General features: G+C 40.8%; 2 protein-coding genes across 2 annotated transcripts in view; one reads left to right on the top strand and one right to left on the bottom strand.

The window, feature by feature from the left end:
• phactr3b (phosphatase and actin regulator 3b) overlaps nucleotides 1–19,830 on the top strand; it is a gene marked incomplete at its 5' end in the record, with an annotated part of 37,597 nt that extends 17,767 nt beyond the window's left edge. The window contains 5 exons of the mRNA XM_080789049.1: nucleotides 14,470–14,525; nucleotides 17,020–17,081; nucleotides 17,514–17,654; nucleotides 18,033–18,109; nucleotides 19,293–19,830. Coding sequence (XP_080645175.1) covers nucleotides 14,470–14,525; nucleotides 17,020–17,081; nucleotides 17,514–17,654; nucleotides 18,033–18,109; nucleotides 19,293–19,308 — 352 coding nt within the window. The 3' untranslated portion in view covers nucleotides 19,309–19,830. The remainder of the gene's footprint in view (nucleotides 1–14,469; nucleotides 14,526–17,019; nucleotides 17,082–17,513; nucleotides 17,655–18,032; nucleotides 18,110–19,292) is intronic.
• A 1,063-nt stretch (nucleotides 19,831–20,893) lies between these two features.
• ppp1r3db (protein phosphatase 1, regulatory subunit 3Db) lies at nucleotides 20,894–24,571 on the bottom strand. Its single transcript, XM_080784831.1, has 2 exons — nucleotides 24,448–24,571; nucleotides 20,894–24,252 (listed from the first exon to the last, which is right to left on the bottom strand). Exon 2 carries the CDS (start codon nucleotides 24,239–24,241, stop codon nucleotides 23,312–23,314), a length of 930 nt encoding a protein of 309 aa, XP_080640957.1. The 5' UTR covers nucleotides 24,242–24,252; nucleotides 24,448–24,571; the 3' UTR covers nucleotides 20,894–23,311.
• Nucleotides 24,572–25,132: the final 561 nt, after the last annotated feature.

Here is a 25,132-nt window from a genome sequence, read left to right on the forward strand (position 1 = left end):
GCTTCACTGGGGACAGTAATAAGTCACATGGTTTCCAACGCAACTTCCAGTAACCACTGCAGAATTAATAAAACACATTTAGTTTTAACAGCACAGAGCCATCTCCCTGACAGAATCTGCAAACTAATTTGTTCATCTTTGGAACACAGTTCTTACATGATGTGATGTAAAAGAGTCTATGGGATTTAGAATGGAGAAAACAACGCTGTGTTCCACGGGTAACGGAAGTGTCCTCAGGACTTCTGTGCTTCATAGATACGTATAGATATAGATAAGTATAAATTACAAAGTGTATTTCCTTTTCAATATGAATGCATTGCTTGAAATTTAGCAAAGCTTTTACAGAACTATTTAAAACAATATATTAATAATATTGAAAATAGCAGAGCTCTATATGTACATCTGCTATTGTCACTTGCATTTGGCACAGGGCTTCCTAGAAATGTAGTATGTATGTAAAATATAGTAGAGTGAAAGTCATAAATATCAAAAATACAACAAAGTAGTACTCAAGTAAATGTACTTTGTTACTGAACACCACTGTTTACCACCAACCATTAACAATCTCCCTGTCCTGAAACACCTGAGAATTGCCTCTACACTAGATTGCACCTTTTCAGTGCCCAGCCTATATGGATTAACAAGACACTATATAGTGATCAATACATGCATTTAATAATCATACAGATGCGTGTTGAATTAAATGAAAAACCTGAATTGCTTCCATACAGGTTTACTGTACGATACATACGTATAAGCAATGTTTATCATATCATGCTCTACTATGGCATGCATCAAAATGCTGAGCAGACCCAGTTAACCTCGCTTTTGGATCAAGAGGTGTCAATGGACAGGGCTCATGTGTTTCAATGCATTGTCTATGTTGTTAAAACATCCTTGCATGTTGACATATACCCATCTGTCTTTCTCTAACTCCATATATATTTTTTTTCTCCCCGTTTCAGAACGTTAAAATGTATGCTGCATGAAATGGTATCTACTGTTACCTACACTAGATTCTTAATTTATTCATTAAGACTCATTAAGAGTGCACGTGCATGCGTTGCGTTCGTGCGTGCTGTGCATGTGTGTAAGGGCCACATCACCGCCTTCATGAATATTTCAAGGATGGAAATAATCTGATCTCTGATGGAGAAAGATAGCTTTCCTTAAACAACTGATACTTTAATTGCCTTGTCTTACTAAATCACGATATTGTCAGGTTGTCATTTTAACCCACCACAGCTTATTTGGGTCAAGCAGTCTGATTTGTTGACATATGGAACAGGATTTTTATGAAAGGCTGAGGAGGAATGCACCAGAGAACATAATCTTATTTGCAATGTTATGTAAATGATGAGAGGGTGCTATTGTGGGGAATTAAATAGGATTAACGATCAGATGGGGTTCATTCTCACTGAATAATACAGTGCAGCATGTACTGGAAGGCCTTTGCAACACCCAGTGGAAAGTGGAATGTTTCACCTAACAGTAATGTAACACAGATAGTCAGATACAATTCTAAGGAGTAAGCTGACCTCATGGGAAACCACATGCAAGGCCACTCCAAAATATAGCTAATGTGTATTATCTGTATCATTTTGTCCAACAGCATTGTAATAATATATGGGCCTTCTCTAATGACAACAGAGGATGAATTAGTGGACTGAAATTGTATTTACCGGTATGTGAGCTTTTTTCACTCGACAGATGTCTGAGGTGTCAAAATAGTACAAAAAGCAGAGTTAACTCTAGCACTCTAGCATTCCATAAGAAATCAGCATTGTGATCAAATTAATTAGTTATTATTAATAATAAATAATAACTCATTTTCGCACCCATTTAAAATGTAGTTTAAGTAGAGCATGCTCTTTCATTCTTTCCCTCTGTAGATCATTAACATGTGCACGTGTAGGGGAAGCACCCTATGATCCGATGGACCATTGCTCCGAAGGAGCATTGGTCCGAGGTGCGCTGGGGGTCGGGAGAGGGTTGGGGTTAGGTTTAGGTGTCTGCCCCGGGGGGGGTTAGGGTTAGGGTGAGGGTTTGAGGTAGGTTGTCGATCGGACCAATGGACCGTCGGCATATTGACGTGGACCCCACGTGTAGTACCTTTGTGTGGTTGACGTATACCTCAGTTACCAAGTCATTCACACCTTACTGTGCATTGTGGGTTAGGGTTTTGAGGTTGACCCTTTTTTTTTCTTATTTTCTTTTTCTTTTTACAGTTACACCTTAGAGAAAGAAATAAAACGTTTTTTGTCATAGAATTTTGCATGAAATGGAAATTTGCCTTTGGCACAGTGGCAGCCAGTATGCACAAATGCAGTAAAATACAATATAAAATGCATTCCCATAACAGTGACAGCAACAGTGATCTTAAATAAGGAAAATTGTCCAATCTAAATTGGCCACAAGCTGCTGGATTTCAGGCATTACATTTCATTATCAAGTCATGTCCATTTTATTTGTTAGATAATACTATTTAACAGATACTACTACTTCTGACAGAAAGAAGAGAGACCCTCTAAATGATTGATTGATGTATTAACAGTATGCAGAATGGGTACATTTCAAACGAAAGCACAGGTCAATACGAATACTGTTACTGTGGACGACACCATGATAAAGCATTACACTTAGCGACAAAAAGAAAATCAACCAGGTGCTCGATGGAGATGCAAAACATAATAATGTAAAGTAGGGCTGGTGCTTCGAAGATCAATGGGACTGGAATACTAAAGACAAGGTGGCGATCCGAGCACTCAAAGGTTAAAAATGAGGAGAGTAGATAAAAATAGAGAAATAAACGAGGCCGACATGTTTCGACTCTCGTTTAGAGTCGAAACATGTCGACCTCTTTTAACTTTTATAAATAAAGTACGTCTATTTTTATCCACCCTCCTAATTTTTAACCTTTTGAGTCCTCGGATCGCCACCTTGTCTAAAGCATTACACTTGTTTACAACAGGATCCATCATTTTCAATTCATCAGAACATTTAGAGACGTACAAATATACACTTCTATAACAAAAATCACACCCGTGTAAAGTGAGGGGCGCTCTTATCATCGTACATCATCATGACGTAAAATAGAAACTATGCCTATTTGCTCAATTCTCCATTCACTGGAATTTAATGTTTGTGTAGGACAAAGTTTGTAAAGATACACTAAAAGCTGGATATAGGAGGGGCTAGCGCGGCACGCCCCTCAAAAAACAGGAAATCATATAAAGAAAATATACAGTAAGGGGGCCAGTTTCGAATTGCAGACGTTCGTAGGTGCCTTTGAGAGCGGTTTGTGAGTCATGGGATTCACATGTCTTAATGGCTGTTGGTGGCATAGCAGTGAAATGAATAAGTCCCTTGTTTGAGCCGAAGTCAAAGTCGGACGATTTGTCACACACGTTACCGCAGTGAAATTTCTCCACATTTGACCCATCTCTTAAAGCAGTGAGCCGCAGCCAAGGAGCGTTGAGCTGCAGCCGTGCCGCACTCGGAAATCATTTGATTTGACCCCCCCCGCCCCCAATTGACGCTGAGTGCTAAGCAGGGAGGAATTGGGTCCCATTTTTACAGTCTTCTTTGGTATGACCCGGCTGGGGATCGAACCCAGTTCCAGGGCAGACACTCTAACCACAAGGCCACTGTCTGATTGCACTATCTGGATTGCACATGGTTTGTTGAACTCCCTCTGGTGTTGTGGGTGTGGACTTCGTTGACATTAAGGAAGTATTTAGACAGGTACATGGGTATCTTGGTGGAGTAGCGAATCTTGTAGACCAGACCCATTGCAAGATGCTGGACTCTGTCGTCAACCCCAAGCCATTCCAGCCTGTCAAAATGGGCAGGGGTGAGGTGTGTTCGGGGAGTGAGGCCAAGTAGTAGCCTGACCAGTTTGTTTTGGTCAGTCTGGAGCCTTGTTTTAAAGACCTTGTTTTAAAGTGCTGTGGTACCAAGAGGTGCATGCATAGTCGAAGAAACCTTGTTCCTGTTAGGGTCTTCAAGGTGTTTTTGTTTTGCCTCCAGGATGGGACCTAGGTAATTTCATCTTTTTGTGTGTTAATATTGTGACCCACTCTAACCAAGAAGCCACCTGCCTGGCTGAGATTACTATTTGATCCAAAGATAATGGATTAAATTTTTCCCAGGTGTAAAGATAGTTCACGAACAAAGTCAGAGAGAGAAGGATGAGGCTGGCAGGGCCCTGCGTCAGGCACCCAGAACTTGAGGCAAGTAAATTGACCCTATGGGAGCCAACCCAGGGCAAAGCCAGGAGGGGAAAGAAGCGTACCACCTATGTAGACGTGCTGCGGCGCGACAGCTTGGCTGACAACACTGCAGAGCTCAAGAACCTGATGTTGGATAGGAATTTGTGGAGGGCAGCGATCCAGGAATCCCGAGTTGGTGTTGGCTAGACCTCACTCTCGCAGCAAGAAGAAAGATAGTTTAGTTTAGAAAGATATAATGCCACAAATCATGACACATATCATGATTTCCAGTAAAAAATATGTATGCATCTGTCAGTATACTGTACATTAACCTTTTTTTACCACGATATGATTCACTATATGAGTGGTGTGGTGAATAGGTGAAAAGTAAAGTTATTTTGTCCCTAGAGAAGAGTTCACAATTGGTACTGTGGTTATCACAATTCCTGCACACACTTTCACTGTATTTGTGCATGATTAGTGTGATCTTAGGTTAAACCTCTTAAGCCCCAATCCCCCGTCCACCTCATGAACAGCTCTCAGCGGGAAAATGGGGCTGGTCAAGGTCTCAGGTTCCAACTCTGATATTTTAGATTTTCCCTCCTGGACCCCCCTGGGGTTTAAGAGGGTAAGGCTGCTAATTGAAGAGATAAAGACATCGGAGTGGGATTACGGCATGGGAGAGATTGTTCAAAGAACCGTAGATCATTTGCAAAGGGCAGATGAGGCTTTGTTTTAGTAATTTAACAGATGGTGTGAGAGCTAAGTCAGTCTGTTCAAAGAGACTGTGAGGATCTTTGAGTCTAGCATCGTGCCTCCCCACGTGCAACCCTACCCAGGGCATTCAACAGCTGTGTGCCAATCTGAATAACACAAATCGCAGGCCAGCTGTGCATATATGCAGCGTGCGTGCGTGTGCGTGTGTGACACTGACTGTACATAACCAAGGTTTGCCAGACACACCTCTTTCTATGTGAGCTTCCACGTTTACACACATTTGTTGATCTATGTTGACCAAAACACTCAACGTGAGCTTTAGCTTGTATGTCTATTTATTTTATATATTTTCCCTTTTATTTATGAAGTGAAACTATAGTAAACATGAAAGTGGTTAAGTCTGTCTGTGGATTTTATAAATATTTCACCAATGAGAGGTAAATTAACAAGAGCCTGTAACTAAATAAGAACTAGTTTGGATCAATTGGAACACGGTTTATTTTTTCTATTTTCTGAAAAGTAACGGTTTTGGACATGTGAGGTTTCTACCCATGCAATAAACTCCTCTTCAGTCTTACATAACGGGCAGCGTCGGGCACAGGAAATAATCGATGGGGTGTCATGAGGGGAAAGTGTGACACTGTAGTGTGCTGGGTTATTATGGTAGGTACTGTATGCACTGGCTAGCTAGTACATCAGGTCAGGACAAAGGCCAGAGACACATTTATCTGTTTATCTGAATCTACGACACCACACAATAGAGTCATGTATTCTCCAGCGACATCCTGACTGGAGTCAACATGGTGCCACACAGTTGGAATGAACTGACTGATCCTGATGTCTGAGCAAAGCATTGAAATAGCAGAATTAAAGTTAATTAAAGGGATAATTTCACGTTCAAATAAAACAAACTGACTGCACCAAGCAGGCAGTTGACAGGACTCTGTGGCTGTGCATGTCTCTGCTCTCTGGCAGGCGGCAGCACAGGTGTCAGAGGAGCTGCAGGGCTCCGGCTGCATAGCTGACTGATGGTCAGTAAACATGCTCCTAGCGGGTGGAGACAGCTGAGGCCTGCAGCTGAGGTCTTACTTAGATGACAGACAGCACCATGTGCACCAGTAGCATTCCCAGACCTACTCTGTAGTGGTCTGTAGGAATGATGACAGCACCATGTGCACCAGTGGCATTCCCAGACCTACTCTGTAGTGGTCTGTAGGAATGATGACAGCACCATGTGCACCAGTGGCATTCCCAGACCTACTCTGTAGTGGTCTGTAGGAATGATGACAGCACCATGTGCACCAGTGACATTCCCAGACCTACTCTGTAGTGGTCTGTAGGAATGATGACAGCACCATGTGCACCAGTGGCATTCCCAGACCTACTCTGTAGTGGTCTGTAGGAATGATGACAGCACCATGTGCACCAGTGACATTCCCAGACCTACTCTGTAGTGGTCTGTAGGAATGATGACAGCACCATGTGCACCAGTAGCATTCCCAGACCTACTCTGTAGTGGTCTGTAGGAATGATGACAGCACCATGTGCACCAGTAGCATTCCCAGACCTACTCTGTAGTGGTCTGTAGGAGAAGATGGCCGGAGGGCTGCAACTATCCATTATTTTCTTAGTGATTATTCAATTGATTACCTGTTGCACACTTAAATAACTGGCCTGACCCCCTGCCCTCGCCTCCCCCTTTCTCTCACCCCTCTTGGCGAACCGAAATGTCCATTTTGTCCTTGCATTGTATGAACCCCACTGAATTCATCAGTTATGTTCCTGCATAGAACGCTGTGTCCTGCTGAGGACCTCACAATGTAGTGTATTTGTGCTACGTTGGAACAGGACAGCCTGCAGGGCTGCATGGGTCATGCTGTGCATTGAACAGCTGTTGTTAACAAAGTACATTGATTCCAAAAACAAAAGACACATGGAATTTAGAATATGGTGCAACTTGTACGATGGTGTCCTTTTTTTGAGGGGTGCTAGCCCCTCCTATATTCAGCTATAGTGTAGATTTTTGTCCCGACACAAACATTAAATGCCATTGGCAATGAATGAATGGAGAGTTTACATCATATGTGGACAAGCAAATCGGCTATTTTGTCCTAAAACAAACACTAAAGGCCATTGACAATGAATGGAGAATTTACGTCATACAGTGTCTGAGCAAATGATGATGATGTATGTAAGATAAGTGCCCCTCACTTCACACAGGTGTGATTTTTCTATTGAAAACACATTTCTTCTACAACAACACCCCATACAGTAAATATGCATATTTGAAACAAATAAATATTCAATATTGATCTCCTATAACAGGTACATATTTTAAAGAAGAAAATTGTATACATACATCCAATTGTCAGTATTGTAAAAAATGTCATTGTGTAGAGACACGTTGTGTGCTTGTAGATCGGCTATTTTGGGGCGAATATCCTCTGCAAAATAGGGATGCTAGTGTTCAAGCAGATAAGCATCATATTATGCTAACAATACTGCTGCAAATGTCTTTGTTTTCATGATGACTGTATTTGCCATATGGGCTGTGATGCAATCATGGAACAACACAGCATGTCTCTGTGCTGCATTGATTTATATCACTTCACCTGCTGCTGCAGAATGCAGAGCAGCGGGTTGGCTTGGGATAGGGTAGGAAACCCTCTATTTCTATATTTAGCTATTTCATCAGTGATATACTGCAGCGCCAGCCATAATCAATGGCTTATGTACGTCACTAACCCCAGCTACCTCTGCTGCCTCCCTCCCTCTGTCAAAAGAGAGACTGTGCCATCCCCTCAGTTGGAACAAAACCCACTCTCCAGCAGCTTACTGCAGGCATCTACACACTACACTGTCATCTGTACCTCTTTGTCTTCCTCTGCTTGTAGACTCAGTCAATTATTATTTAAGAACAGTTATGACAAGCATGTGTGTGGACCGAGTAGGACTGGGTAATCAACATGCACCTTGTGACATGTGATAAACATATACAGTACATTACGACATGAGTCCCCCAAAATTCCTACGGATTCAGATTACGTTTTGGTGTATTTGTGAAGTTGACTTGAGTTATACATGATGGTAGGCCACTCACCCTATCACCCACATGTATGTCTGTTAGTAAATCTGCTAGTGGGAGAGGAGGATAATTAGGTGGCTTTTAAATGCCTTTTTGGGCATATTGGTGCTGTATTGGATATAATTATGTGAGTAGTATGTAGAACCTGGCAAGTGACACGCAAAAGAGGAGAGAGAGAGTGGAAGGAAAGCAAAGTATGTGCTTCAGACCACTGAGCCACAGAGAACCCAATAATTGGATATTTGTGGCGTTTTCTGCTGACACTATAGCTCAGTGTGTGAAACTGAAGCGAGAGAACAAGCACCCACATACGGCTTCTCTTCTGGGGCCCCTATAGCTATAAATATCCCTGTGTTGAAATGGACACTCAGCAGTTGACTGTAAGAATCCAGCATTAGTAGTTAGACATTTGGCATTGGCACGATTAATGGTTCAGTGGGCTAGAGAAATGATAAGGATTCAGAGTCAGCCGCCTTATTGTCATTCTTATACCAGCAAGCACACTCAGCCAGTGAAGTGATTGGTGTAACAACATCTAGACCCATCACTCAATTAGGATAAGAGCAGAGCACAGTCATAGTATTAGATGATTAATAGCTTTCATAATGAAAGTTGTGATGCTGCTTTTAATAGTCCGTTGGTCAATGTTTGCTCATTAATGTTTGATCCCCATAACTTGTAACGGTTTCCTCAGTAGCTTATTTGGGGTGCCAGGCAGGCGTGTACCTACCAGAGAGGAACTTAGCCTCTCCTTTTTTGTGTACAGGTGGTTTCAAGGAAAACTACAAAAGGACTCAATAACAGATTAAATGTGTTGGATTGGAACAGTCTTTGTATTGAAACCAGGGGTGGGTTAGGTTACAACATTATTTACTTTTCAATGAAAATAACAAGCATCAAATGGCATTCAATATTCAGAACGAAAATCAACAAATAACGAAACCCCAACAAAAGAATGTAATAAATGTTCAACTCAAAATCTTGGGCACAAATGGGGTTATTAATTCTATTCACCACTCCTTTGAAATAAATCAAAATTGGTCTTTGAGCGTTCAGTTCAAACAAAATAAAGGGACACAGATCCTGTAGGGAGTGGTTAAGAAAGATCCTCTTGCTGTTAATTAAGTGTTTTTCGTCCAAATGTTAGTGTTTGTGTTTCTCCTGTTGTCAGTGACAGTGTCTGGGTTACCTGTGAGTGGTTTAGGGTCCCACTAGGTCAACTCAAAAATAGGGAAACAATCCTCCTGCAGCAAATCACCTCCTCAGTTTACTTCTCCCTGGATTTCAGCACAGTGGAGTTGGAAGAATCTCGGCAGGCCTTCTTATGCAGTGAGTGAATATGTTTCTAAAACATGCTCCAACTCGAGCTACTCAAATTATCAAAATAAAAAACAGGTAGAGAAAAATGCAGAGAGAGTGCTGGACACATGTCTTTGAGAGCTGCTGCCAGCATGCAAACTGTTTCTCCCACACAGAGTGACACACCTGTGGCAACTTTATCCTGAGTAGGGAGATTGCCAGGTGTCAATCATCGTTAAGTGATGATGGCCTGTTAATTATCCAATTATTCAATTAAGAGTCCATTGTGACTGGTCACAAACTGCAAACTAAGATCTGTATTTTCCATCAACTTTCCTAGACTACTTCTATACCTAACTCAGCCAGCAGTATCCTATGAGAAACCAGTTTGTTACAGCAAAGTTGCTGATTTGATTCCTTAGGTTAACCGTGCATGCAAAGGCTAAAATATTTAATTTAGATAGCATATTATATGTAGACATAGTATTCTATAGTGTTTACTGTTTACTTCATTGTACAGGTATTCTATCGTTACACAGATGTTAGGTTCTTAGTTTACTTATGATCCTATAGAGCAGGTGTGCCCACAGACTTGGGAGCTTTATTATCCCATTGGGAGCAAATATTATCCCATTGCAGAAAATAGTTAAAAAATGTTCCTGAGCTGGGCTTTAGAATAGCGGCGTTGGTGTTGCATATAGACAAACGTTTGTTTTTGTATACATGTAACTTTATAATGCTACTGCTGTTTGTGCACAACACTCTTGAAGACCTTGTATTGCATTGTGGGTTTGGACCTTTTTATGTCAATCAATCAAGTCACCTTAAATCAAGTGGCATTTCTTTTTTTTAGGGGCATATGTCATGTGATCTACCTGCAGCCTTTGTGATCTGCTGGTAGATCGCGATCTACCTTTTGGGCACCCCTGCTATAGAGTATAGACTATTTCTATGCATTCTATGTGTTCCAGGGGTGGACTGGCCACAGGACGTACCAGGCATATGCCCGGTGGGCCCACTCTCTGGTGGGCCGGTCTGGGCCAATGTTAAATTAGTTGTCCGTTGGTTGTGTATCACTTATGTTGTACTGTAAATGTGGTGGTGTTAAGGACTTGTATTTCAAGTATTTGTATGGGCCTCGAGTCTCGACCCGAAAAGTCAACAGAGTATCTGCACGCTGGTTGTGGTGGGCCAGTCTGGGCCAAATTCCGCAAAAATGTCCGGGCTGAATTTTTGTCTCAGTCCAGCCCTTTGTGTTGTTCTTGCTTACTGTAAATCGCTCTGGATTAAGAGCGTCTGCTAAATTGTAACCGGGAAAGGTTAAGCAGCAGTTTTTTCCCACTCCTTGTGACCAACAAGATTGTAGATTGAAGACCCATGATTCTACTGTAAGGTTCTTAGATAATACACAACATACAGAACATAATTGTATAAATATGAATAAACTCCTCCATGGGATCTTGGTGAACAACCCTGGTTAAATAAAGGTTCAAATTATGATGACGACATGTGCTATTTGTGTCTATAATCATCACATGCAAAGGCCCCCGCTCCCTTCCGCCCTATATTTGAACCTACAGTATGGAGAGCAGCATCACAACCAGGCCTCAACCCAATTATAGGGTTGGAGTTGGCAGATATTGTAAAGCAGTTGGACGTGCGTAAGCACCGGATGTCACTGGTTGTGCATATATGGTCTGATCCAAAATCCTTCTAATTGCAGGCTGTCTCCACTACGTGCCGCCCATGGCCCACACATGCAGTAATTAACTGCGCACAATCACTTTTATTTCTAAAGATCTACCAGCTACTAAGCTAGTACCCTCTAATTGAAACATCAAATGTCACAAGGTCTCTGCACCCACCCAGTAAAAGTTGTGACGTTACTCCCCTTTATAACTATTCCTGCACCATTCGGGATTCGACAACCAATGATCACACTACATGTCCAAGAATAGTTTGTCCAGGCTACAGTATATCCCCAAAATGTGTCTTTCACAATAGTTTAATTGATTACCCGTACATATGTTGTACGGGACGCCACACAGTAAAGAAATATTATGGGAACCAGATGGGTTGATTTATCATCATGATGGGATGATATGGTTGCATTCATATGATGAACTCATACTCAAATGCACAGTGTTGCAGGTAGGACTAATGGACGATAGTGTATAGGCTACTTTGATGATTTCTAAGGTTGACAGAGTATTTCTATAGCCTTTGAGAGTGAGCTCTCGAGACACAGAAGCCATTGGGAAATTGTATGTCCGTTTCTCTCATGTCTTCACAATAGAACACGGATTCACGTTAAAATTGGAAGTGCCACCCGTAAACTTGACCTTCAATGCTCCAACAATGAATTATTTTCGCAATTATATTAATTTATGATTTAATTAATTTGAAACATTTCTATTGTATTGAAAAGTTATAGCTACAGAACTACAATCTAAACTGCTCTTATACCAGGACTGGGCTGTTTGAAGCTGCCACCATGCTGTGCTCACAGTGGACTGTCTATAGCCAGACATGCCCCCCTCTGTGATCTGTGGACATGCAGTAAAGGTCAGAGCCTTGGAGCCTAGATAAACGATTGATACTTGTTTTATAGGCTATATAAAGCAGGCTTCAAGTCTGTCTTTGAATGTGAACCATTCATCTGTGCCTTTGAACATGGTAGATGTACGGTGCATGGATATTTTCATTTGATCGGGCCATGAGCGACTTATAGAGTTTTTTCTTTGTTTTCTTTTGGTAATTTGACTTATGCTAGGTGTTGTTTGATGTGGAAAGTTAATGCCCATGCCCTGTGTTCTTTAATCAAAATGCACCCATGCATGTGCAGTGTGCACTCCATCTTTCAGGTCCATGTTCGAGTAACAAGAGACATTCAGGTCAACATTCAAACACCCAAGACCTGATGTCAGATCTGCACTTTGTCTAAGTTACATAAACACAAAAAGGATTCCCTTAATTTATCCTGGCAACTCTGCTGTCCTCCGGCTCATTTAGACAGCCCTGCAGCACTGCCACCCTCAGACCTTGCTACTGTATAGATAGAGCTAGGCTTTAGGTTCCACATCAGTGGGCAATAGCAAGCCACTGTCCACCCGTGGCTCCTGACTCATCCCGTTTTCCTCTGCTGACATTCCCATCAGCCCCTGCTATTACAGTGTGCACATCGCTTTGACATACTTGTGAGTTGTCCAACAAATGAGGAACTTTTACATCTCGCCATTCACCAAGCAGTTGATGAGTATAGTACTCAAGAGGAGTAAATGACTGTAGGCTGGGAATAAAGTAACCCTTTCAACTGTATGATGCTCTGACACCCCTCCAGTCTGATGGCCCAATGGATATTGTTTTGTTTGTACAGTGCAGTCTGTCCATTATAAGTATACATTTGATATGATATGTTTCTGGTATCAACGAGGAGCCTATTTTGAATTATCAATTTCTAATCAATTGAGCAACTATTTTTGAGCTATCACAGATTTTCTGGATCACAGAGGCCCTGCAATGAGTGATGCTGCTGTGATGTTGTGGTGCTTCAGATGGAGGTCTGATGTTTGCATAATACATAATGACTGTTGACAATCAACATGTACAGCTAACGTTGGAATGTTTTACAGTATGTTAACCTAACCCTCTGATGACAAGATGCATCTTTGTGATTTTGGAAGAGTAAATTAATTGTAAGAGACATAATACATCACTATAGGACATGGTTTCCTTATCCTTATCATTACATTTCACCATGCTCTGAGCTCACATTCCAAGTTGCTAGAATGCACCTGTGCACTATACTGTGCTGAAGGCAGCAATGTTTATAAAAGGCGGAGCTTTCCCAAAATAGATTTAAGATTTAAGATTTAGGCGACTGTGCCATGTCTGGACACAGGATGAGGAGCATGTTGGTCCTCTCCCATGCAGTCAGCTGTGGGGGGTGTCTAATGATGTCGAGCTGGCGGGGTACATGGGTACAAATACAATTACCCAATTACCTTATTGCTGGTCGATTTAGAAAACAGGCTTTTAGGGGAGGCTTGGTGTGTCGTTTCTTGTTTTTAGTAGCTGACACACATGTTCGAAGTGTGGTCTTTTTTTTTTGCATCTTAACAGCTGCATGGCTAACTTGGTTTTCTAGACAGTTTGTATGTTAGGGGTAGGGAAGGTATTTTGGAAAGTCATCTATGGAATCTTAGATTTAAGATACTGTGGCATGCAGAGAATTTACGTGTTGTATTTTTGTCGTAACAGTACAGCACCCTGCTAATGTTGTTTTGGCTACTGTGCTTTATTTGGAAGAATGTCAGATTTTAATTGTGCACATTTGTTTATGTACTGTATCAATTATTTAATTCATGTTATATTTGTTAGGCATTTCCTAATCAATCATACAATATTGTAAATTATACAGCTGTTCCATTATATGAAAATATTCAGAGTATGACAACCTTCAATATGCCATCTCAACGACTATGCTGATGTAGTATACAGTTGTAATTGTAACATGTATTTATTATTGATCCTAGACTATAGTCTATGCATCAGTTTAGAAGGCGCATGCTAAGGGAGGGAATCTCCTCCTCAGCGCCACCCCTTCAGAAATTATGCATGTCGTATGAAAACAAAGAGGCAGGACGTCAGGCGCTCCTCTCTCCAGCTAGCAGCACTCTCATCTCATCAGGTTGCGAGGCAGAACAACAGAACAGACTACTACACTACAGTAAGCCCTATACTGTACATCGCGCGGCAGCTGCACAGAGGCGTGCACAGCATCAGCAACGGACGCGCTCGCTGATGATTCTCACTTGCACTGTACTCTACTGGGATCGTTCACGCTTTTGTTCATCCAACTTTCCAGTACCTTGTCGGCGTGATGATGGCTTCAATGATATACGGACGCGACGCGTGATAAACGCGCAACTTAATTTTGTCCCCGATGAAGTGGTGCCCTCGATTTAGTAAAAGAAGACGGTTTTTGTTTTTGCCCTCAAGATGGGACGTGGGATTGTTTCCATGTAAAATGTGTAGATCGTGGTGCTCTACACATTTATGTGAGCACTATTGAAAGACAGAGACTGTGCAGTGACTTTGGCGGGAGTAAAATTGGATCAAAATGGTCCAGAACGTAATCTTGGTGTTTTTTCGTAGGAGACTCAGCCAGAGGCCAGCCGTGGAAGAACTTGAGAGTCGAAACATCTTGAAGCGTGAGTAGCCTACTGAGTAGTCTATTTATTTTAGTCGTCGATATTATTGGCATAATAGTCCGAAGTTTCAGAGTGGTTGACCAAAAGTAAATATAAATAGCCTTTATCATTTTAGATAAGATATTTCACGTAGATTTCATCTCGATCATCATACATGGGTTCACATCCAAGCGTAGGTCTACTGTGATTGGTCAGCACCAGCGTAGGTTTATGTCCTGGCGTTCTTTATAAATGTCAAAGATTTCATTGATTGAATACTTTATTAACTGTTTGCATAGTAGGCTACAGTGGTAGTATGATTAGGATATACATATATAACCCAAAAAAGCTGCAAAGGAATCGTTTCCATTGTGGACCTGTGTATTAAATTCATCAAAATATTAACGACAGACAGTACAATAATATAAAATAGGATATACAAGACATCATCAACACTAGTAACTGTAGAGCATTGTATTTGTATTTTGTATTTATTTATTCAGCACAATATTTAAAAAAAACAGTGAACATTTGAAGGGTAAAGTGCTAGGCTGAGGCAAAAAAGCCCAAGGGGCAATATACGAGGCCTCTATCTATGTAAAACATAATGAAACATTGTACAAGAGATTGTCCAGAAAAAATCCAGTATATAAAACAAGAACAAAACAAAAAAACAAGAACATAATTAGAATTCTTGGTTATCTACATGATTAGAGAAAAGAAGATATGATACAAAGAAATATATATATAGGAGGTGGATTGGGGGTAATTTCAGATGTCAAGTTTAGACTTTTATAGGACCAGTTAGAAATTGCAGACAGGTGCTCTTTTATGGCAGTTTTGAAGGAGGGCATTCCACATTTTGGTGGCATAGCAGTAGAACAAATTTAAACCCATGCTTGTGCCGAATCCTATTCATGACACTTCACATCCACAAAGTCAAATCTAGAATGCAGCACACTGAGCACAGTCAACTTCACGAGCAATCATGTCACCTTTACTGTAGTCTCTCGAAATATGGGTTCTGAGATTGCTTTTACTGTGACTTCTTCAGAATCATTTAATTTAAGAAGCTTGAAAGCTATTTGTTGGCTTTTTGTAGCTCTTATGACTCCAACTTCAGACATTGCACCTGTCAGCCTGACCCAGAGCAGCTGTCTATTTTCATCATTAGCTGTCACATGTGCACGCAAAAGAACAAACATTATTTAGGTTCCATTGCTATTAGGACAATAGTAGTCTGAGCTGCCGTCAGGGAATACAAATACAAATTTGGATCCATGATGTGCACAGGCAGTGGAAGAACTTAACAATGACTTAACATTTAACTGGTTGGAATAATGTTCCTACCACGAGCTACGCTATGTCCAACCGGGGAAACTCCCGAAGTGGCTTGGACTCCTCTCATGCTTCCTTCTATGATAGGAGGAAGCATGAGGTCAATCCGTCAATCTCTTTCGCTCTCTCTACTCTCTCTCTCTGTGTCACACACACACACACACACACACACACCCCCCCCCCCCCCCCCCCCCCAAGTGTTCTGACTGTAGCGGACCCAGCTGGCCAATAAGGTTGAAGACTGACTGATGATTTTGACTGATACTTTATTTCAAAATTCACCGTAGAAACTGAGAAAAGATAAATATACATAACATAAGTAAATCAATAAATCCATAAACAAACACAGTACAGGTTGAGACATATGCATATACAGTAGACCTAAACAAACAGCATAAATGTTCACATGAACCAATAATTAAAGTTAATCACGGTTTACTTTTTACTGTGAAACATAACTCAAAACCCCTTTGTATCAGCCATGACAAACCCCACAACAATAAGCCAATCAAATTCATAAGCAGTGAAAATACAAGATATGACAAATAAAAGTATTAACCTTGTTCCCCTTCCAGCTAGGCGCTAATAAAGTGGCATGTGCAGTTTGTTCCAGGGCTCTTTGGCCATCCGTCCTTAGTTCCTTCCTTGACAAACTTCTCCATGTGTTGCCATTCCTTCTCGTGGCAGTATCTGTTCCTCAATCCTCTTACCACTGAGGTTGGCAAGTGGCATTTATGATCAAGTGCTGCTATCTGCAGCCCCATCCTGGGCGTTGTCCTCACAGTCACAGGTGAACTTGATCATTTCAATTAAACTGATTTGGCCCTGTGGGCAGGAAACCCTTACAATGAAAGCCCTGGAGAACTGACTTGGGGCAGGAAACACGTCAAAATAAAAGCTCAAAGAAAACACAAATTAATCATGGAAACAGCCCTGTGGGTCCGTTACACTGACCATATAGTTCCAATCCACCTGTTCAAAGTATTTAGTACCGAGAGAGCGGAGGGGATGAATTGGCATAGATCGTCATAGACTGGATTCAGTGTTTGCTATTCGCTGTCCCAGCATCAACTTGTGACAGGATGCAGTAGATTGTATAAGTGTTCTGTGTGTGTTAAACTACTTTCTTCTCTCATTTCCGATTTTCTGATATGTGGCTTTACACTTTATGTAACAGAAAGAAATGACCAGACTGAACAGGAGGAGAGGAGAGAGATCAAACAGCGGCTCAATAGAAAGGTAAGGATTACTGTGTGAATCCTTGCAATTCAATGACTGATATAGTTCAAACCCCATACAATGATGAAGGTGAATGATAACACACTGTCTAGACCTAAATGTTGTTTGGTATAATACTTTTTTGAAGTACTAGACAGTGTGCAGGGCCTTTTTCATAGTATGCAGTTGAACCATCCTTTTGTCTTACACACCTGTCGGCAACTATATATAGCATCTGCCTTTTAAATGTTATAGTTTAAACCTCAAACTGTCTTCTTTTCTTTTTGATTGATTCTGGTATAGTTCAAACCTTAATGTTTAAATTCTTTATTTTACAATTTATATTTGTTATTAGTTTTACCATCACTTCTTTTTTTATTTAAATTATATAACAGGTTTGACTTTACAGCAATCTCTTCTAGCACTATTCTCATCTGTTTTTCATTTTCCCAGCTTAACCAGAGGCCAACAGTGGACGAGCTGCGGGACAGAAAGATTCTCATTCGTTTCAGTGATTATGTGGAGGTTGCCAAAGCAGAGGGCTATGACAGGCGGGCTGACAAGCCCTGGACCAGACTGTCTGCTTCTGACAAGGTACAGTACACTCACAAGACATCTCTATGGTGCATCTCTGTTTTGAGGTCAGGCTATTGTCTCAGAAAATGCCTTTTTTTTTTTTTTTTTTTTTAATACCATGAGCCCAATATATACGTGATGTGAAGCAGCAGCTGAACTTGTTCTATTTGCTGATGGCTTCATTGTTGTTGATGCTACTGTATGTCACTGACATTTTGCTCAATTGAAACTCTGAAAAGCTGGCCTATTTTTCTTATAAGCCTCAGTTGTTTTGTTGTTTTTACAATTTTCATTGGATAAATATAATTATGGTCGTCTTCATTTGAGCACCTGTATTTACATAATGGGACGCACCTTTGCTCATGCTTGTTGTGGCTGTTGTTTTTCGTTCTACAGGCAGCAATAAGGAAGGAGCTGAACGAGTTCAAAAGTAATGAGATGGAAGTTCATACTTCCAGTAAACACCTGACAAGGTCAGTGAGTATGACTTGGGTTGGGACTTTTTGTTGGGTGTTTGGTGATTACTGTAAGGATCAAGGCAAAAGTTTCTCATGAAAGGGCAAATAATTGTAGCCTCAGTAGGAAGCTATAGAAATAAGACAGGGTGCAAGCATTCCACCATGTGGCTTTTCATCAGAGTCAAGGTCAGAGTGTGCAAAGAATATTGCACATTGAGTATTCGACACACACCTTCAGATCAGTGAGAATGGACAGTGCAGATTTAGCTACACATAGCCCTCTGGAGATAAGAACGCTGGAGCCTTTTGCACCACCCTTCAAATATAATGAATGTGTGCACAGATTTAGCTTATGTTTTGCTTACGCTATATGTTGGCTCTCTATAAGGAGCTAAAAAAAGGTGTGCTGTGAATTAGTATAATTCAAGACAGGGGTGGGCGGGTGGCAAACTCATTTTAGGTCACGAACCAGACTGGGCAAAATGCAACATCATGTGGGCTGTACCTAGAATAGACTGCACCAGTTGTGCACGTAAACATGCACGCATTTGGCCCTACATACAGCTTTTTTGTTAATTTCTTTCTCTCTCATGCTCTCATGTGTCTCTCTGCTTTAGCTGCAATAAAAATAAAAATATTTTTTATGATGATTGCTAGAAATCATTAATTTATGAATTGTTATTGTTCAAATTCAAAATCTGTGAACGCTGAAATGTCGTCAGTTTTTTTATGAATTTCAATGTTTAACTAGCCATCTGAATGAACTTGGTTGAATTAAATTAGCCTTGGTTTTGTCGTGAGTTGCACTGCCTAAGTTTCTTTAACATTTTACTGGGTGCACGGTCTAGAAAAGTTATTTAACAGTCCGAGAAATTACTAGCACTCTCGGAAAATTCCTTCAGGCACTTTTAGTTAATTGGCAAGGCAGCATACAAAACAAAGGTTGTGTTTTGGCCCAAAGCCTTCTTCATCTTTCTAGTACAGTAACTGGATAGCGTTATACAGTCAAGTAACTGTATAACACTGAAGAAAAAAAGAAGGCTTTAAGATCAAATGTGTACACGGCACTGTGCTGTTAATTAGTGCTAACTCAAGGCCATTTGCCAATAAATAGGATTTCGGTTGAACAAAATCGGACAAAATTATTATTTCAGTCAACGACACTAACAAATTATATTATTTTCCTCTCCTTTGGCAGGTTCCACAGGCCATAGCAAGTGTTTCTTCTGTGAAGAGTTGCTGATGTCTGGTTCTGTCAAAGAAGACCTTGCATGGAGTCTTCCAGTGCCCTAGCCCATGAGTCCCTGGGTGTCCTGATATTTGGGTGCAGTGAACCACGGAGGCTATGTCTCCAGATTCGGAGCTGCTGGTAGAGGGAGGTGCATGCAGCACGCTCCACTTAACGCTCAGAGGAACATCTCCTTACCTTTTTTCCACCTATTCAGAGGAGCAGGAGTTACATGGTCATATTCACCATAGAAAAAAATGAAGACCTTTTTTTTAACTGACTTTTTTGAAAGATGGCCTTTTTGATGGTAGTGAAGAAAATGTGCATGTGACCGACTATCTGTCCCACTCCAGTACCATTAGTCACATCCCAAGATGTGTTTGGGTCTCACTGATTGAGTTGATTCAGTTTCATATTGATTGTGTACATGTTCTTCAATGGAAAAAACATGTCTGTGTAGAAGACAAAAAAAAAATCGATTTGTAAGCACTATTTATTGTCTGCACAATACAGGTTTTGAATTTGTAAGAAATGTTGTCTGTGTGTGGTATGATTTTAATGGGGTTTCTAAATTACATCTGACAGACTAAACAACATTTAGTGATACATTAATAAAGATCAGGTTTATGTTTTTTTTTTTTACACAGCACAGATTTATATATAACTGTGTAGAAACAGATGGCACTTTGCAGGCTCAGTGTAAGTCACTCTGTACAGTAACTGACATCAGGACCCCTCACTGACTGGAGTAATGAGTTGATTGGTAACAGGATGGACGTCCTATAGGGCTCGTAGTGGGCAGTGAGCCTTAAGAACAGTGTCTGAATCACGGATGTGTGGGAGGAAAGTATGCTCTCATGGGCGTGGGTGGGATATCCTGACTTCCGGGTGATCCTCACACTCACAGTAGTCATGAAAGCCAAGAGTAGGCACCTGCAGTGCACACACGCACACCTACAGTACAGTAAACACATTTCAGTAGGTGCATTTTTGGCTGCTGTGCTCACAATTTATTTCCGAGTAGTAGGCCTATGTGCCAATATAAAAAAAGAATGCACACTGACAAAATTCATGGAGAGGCTCTTCAATAGAACATTTATTTACATGAAAATACAGTATTATTATACCAGTTAACCATTTACAATTTTTCAGTGCATACTGGTGATATATAATATATTAAATATTAACAGCACATCATTACATCATTCAACAATATCTACCGCAGTCAATTGCAGTAGGCTACCGTTGCACGCACACACACACACACACACACACACACACACACACACAAACACACTTGAAATATCAGTATCAGAAAAAAATTCAAGCAAACAAAAAGGGTATGAACAAGAGACCACCAGGAGATGCATTTCAACTGAGAGCCATGGTTATTAGATAAAAGAATTCCGCAATTTCCATTTCCGCAATTTCCGCAATTACCATTTCCGCAATTCCGCAATTTGACAAAAACGATGGGTTATAGCCCATGTTTTTTGAAATTTTGAAAAAAAAATTTATCCTCGTTTCTCATCATTTTGGACCATGGGCTATAGCCTATATCGTACGGAATAATATATTAAAGTATCAAGATAAAAAATAACTGAATATACGAGAAACCCTAGCACACCTGTGCGGTACCTTAATTAGGCAATAGAGTAGCAACAGTGCTTCAGGGAAAAACAGGTTCTCTGATAGGGACATTTTAGCCTTCCATTTTTTTGGAACTTGACTTAGATTTGGTCAATACCGCCATCTAGTGCTAAGAGTTATCTTGGACTAGTACTGAAATAATGAAATGAGCTTCAGTATATATCTTTATTTTTAATTGAACAAGGGATAGATATTACAGCTAAATGTATCTTTATGTATCGAATAAATCCATCCTTCAGTATCACACTTTTGTACTTCAGCAGAACAGAATTTTCACATACCACAATGTCACAAGTTATGTTGAATGAAAGTATCTGTCTCTAGCTCCTCCTCAGCTGCCTCTCTAGTTATCTGGATCCTCACCTGGCTAGCTCCCAATTAGAATACTTTGTTATCCCAAGTTTTCACTAGTTTACAACATTTACAACATAATCGTTAAACTGTACATAGGTTATGGCTGGGTGACACAGACAAAACATGAACCCAAATCATTTGCTAGGGAGGAAAGACTGGCTATTGGTTTTATGGTGAGTGTCAGCAACACAATATGATACCGTAATAAAGCTGGGTCGATGAACATTAAGTTGTATTATTACACGGCAGTTAATGTTTTATTGTACTGCAGTTAGGGTATAACTAAGAAAGGGAGTTTTTAAACATCATATCCTGTTACTTTACAGAGTTTTATATCTTATGAATAAGGATAATTATTTTGCTGCTAGTGATAATAGTTCATAGGGTCATTCTTGTTATTGCCAAATGAGTATTTGTGGGCCGTAGTGATATGTGTCATTCAAATTAACAAACTATTGTCATATAGTATATAACGGCAGTATTTTATATTGAAATACAATAACCTTGTTTTGATGACTCAGAGAGATTCAAAACTAATCTCATAGTTAAAGATATTTTCATTGATTCTGTCAGTGTACGGCAGGACGTTTTTGTATCAAACTAACAATGTTTGAGTTGTACACATCACTGTATGTGCATACAAAAATGGGCATAGAATTGTTATTATTATTATGATTACATTTTAAACTGTATTATACTTATACATGAGCAACAGTCCACCAGGATTCATTCATATGAATGACAATACAATATAGTTATTTACTTGACACTCCAATGAACAAACGATCAAACAAAAATCTATAATTATTTTCTGTTGAACCGTATACATCTTAGACCTAAAAAAACAACTTACAGCACCGCATTTAACACAACCATTATAAGCAGTGTGCCGCTATGAACAGCAGATGTGGGTTCAGTGCCTTGCTCAAGGACACTTGAGGCCGCTGAGCTGCTGTGTAAACAACACACTGCTGCTGTGTACATGAACATGGTGGATATATTTTTACACACTGCTCTCATGTTCAGTTCAAAGCTGGCCATGTGCACCATTCAGCAGCAGTGAGTAATAAGTATGTTGCCTGATGTGGCAACCTGCCAGAAACGTCTCTGGAATCTGGGCACTCATGTGAGTGGAAAGCGTTCACAGAAAGGTCAGCACTGTCTGGAATCTAAGGAAGCCAGTTGAACTTAAACCAGTGTCCCAGAGGTGAGTGTGACCCAATATTTCTCCCTATATTCTAGCTGAGCCCCTTGACAAAACAAAGCATGGGCTCTAAGAATTGGGCCAGCTCCTGTGGGTCATGTCACTCAAGCCATGACTTTTAGATTATATTATGTACTGTTAGAATGTTGGGACATATAGTAAGTACATTTTGAAATATATATTTACTTTACACTAGTTGTCAATTCGCTAACTATAATGGTTGATGAACGACTAGTTCCAATCGGATTGATTTGTACAATTCTTCTGTCAATATGGGGGCATTCACTTTCTGGGCATTGAAAAGTGTGCATTAACAAACATGTCAGGAAAAAAAGGGGGGGGTGATTTTTTTTCAGCATTCACTCAAAATACGTTCATGCTGAATTCTTTCAGGTGTATTTGTGTGTCTGAAAATTGTCACTTGTGTTGCAAGAATGACTTGTGAAATATCTGTATTAGTGCTCTCTCGTCAGTGATTTTAGATAAGAATCAGTAAAATACATGGCTTTATATGACTTTGATGTCTTTGAATAAATCTCAATGTTTATGTGCTTGAAATGTTTGGTGAGACTAGGTGAGATGTTGCTATTCTACTGTTTCAGCAACAAGCAATAAAAGGCCTTACTGTGGACAGCATTACCCAATGGCTTTGTATACAAATTCGAAAAACACAATTATATTATATTTGCTCGAAGTTGAAAATGTTAAAGGCAAACATATCTAAATAATAATTTCCATTTTGCAATCTTATTCATTAGACAGGCTACTCCCATCTGGCCACTCATGTAAAGTGCAGCAAGCTATCCTCACACTCTCTTGGCACAGTCACCTTGTAGCTATGGCACGAAAGCTTATAATTATGCCCATCATTATTGTCCCAGTAGGTGGATCCTTCCACTTGATAGCAGATGGCAAACTCCAAAACAGCACCAGGCTGCAAAATGAAGGGCGGCACAGGAAGACGAAAACAGAAGGTATCAGTCTCTGGTGAGTCAGGTTCCCCTCGGCATATAGTTGATACCCAGGATGCCATTGTATCTGTGCAGGTCCGCCAGTTGGTGAAAGAGTAATGCACTCTGACCTTTTTCTCAAAAGCTAAATTAAGCACTTGTATAGTGCCTGATATCCCCAGCTCTGAGCATTGGACCTGTTCTAGACACACCCTCTGGCTCTGGACGCACTTCAAGAAGTCAGACTGTGCTGCCTTATTGTCGCAGAAGCAAGGCTTGAAGTAAGGCAGGGACAGCTCCAATGACTTTCCAAAGGCCAGCTCAGAGCTCATCAGTAATCTGTACATGACATATGGGGGTATCAGGGGTTTCTCGCCGACTTTGAAGAACTTCACTTCCTCTAGTTCAAGGCCCATGGAATCCACAAAGCGTACCTGCATACTCTTAGCCTCTCTCTTCCTCTCTTTGGATGAAGGAAGAGACTGGGCACGTCTCCTGATGATAGGACTAGTGGGTGGATCGCTTGACAAGCTGCGCCTTAACACAGGGCTCTTTGCCGAAGAAGGAGCTCTGGGACTTGGAGGGCGGATCCGGACCGGGGCTTTGACAGGTTCAGGTTTGGGATTATAAATGTCCCTGAGACGGATGGTGGCGGTTTCAGTGCTAGATACACTGCTGGGTCCACTGATGAACTGACGAGAATGTGTCCTGGACTCCTCAGAGGAAGCCCTCCCCTGCCGTCCTCCACAAGCCCCAGCCATGTTTATACAACCTGCATGAATAAAATTACTTTGAGAAACCTTACTTTGAGTAACCATGACATAATCAATCAGACTTCAACACAGCATGTACATAAAATGTTGACATACAACTAACAAATGTTAGTCAATAAAACTGGCATTTTACCATGGGGGTGGGTTAAAACATAATTCATATTAATCTCGCAGGGGCCAAACTTCTCCCAAACCTTAATGTTGTTGCAATCCCAGCTGTGACCACATAACTGTACAAATCCCAGCTCTGCAAGACATCGGTAGTCCAGGGAAAAAACAGAATGATGTTTAAGCTGCTGTAACTGAGATGATGTCGACTGCTGTAACTGAGAGGATCTTGATCTAAACACTAATAGAGGGACTGCAGAGCTACTACACTCCGCCTCGGGGCATATGCATATGCAATAGGGGAGGGTGAAGTGTGGCTGCGAAAGGGTACTTATGAGCGACTCGTTCAGTGATGGAAGTGGGTGGACCCACTCTTTGAGCTCAGCATTTGACATGTAACCCCTTACGGGGTTAGGTGTGTGAATATTTATAGCAGATTCTGGAGCTGCTATGCTATGTACAGTATTTATTATTTATTTCCTAAGGCATCCCTTAAATTCTTATAGTGCCTATACCAACATGAAAGGTTAAGTTAAGCCATAGATAGCTGGTAGCGTGGTATATAGGTCAGCTTATACCCCCATGGTGTAAAAGGCACCTTGGCAGTATAGAAAAAACAACAAAACAATGCACCACATTTTTTTTAAGAGATTTCCATGGCTCCACTATACTCTTGTGGCCCAAACCGCACCAATGCAACTCCTTGCAAAGAAACAGTTTTAAGGACATGCAACTAACTAAATGAATTGCAAGGCGAATCATTGGTGCAGT

Source organism: Protomyctophum bolini, assembly GCF_963924005.1.
Source record: "Protomyctophum bolini genome assembly, chromosome: 2".
NCBI lineage: Eukaryota > Metazoa > Chordata > Actinopteri > Myctophiformes > Myctophidae > Protomyctophum > Protomyctophum bolini.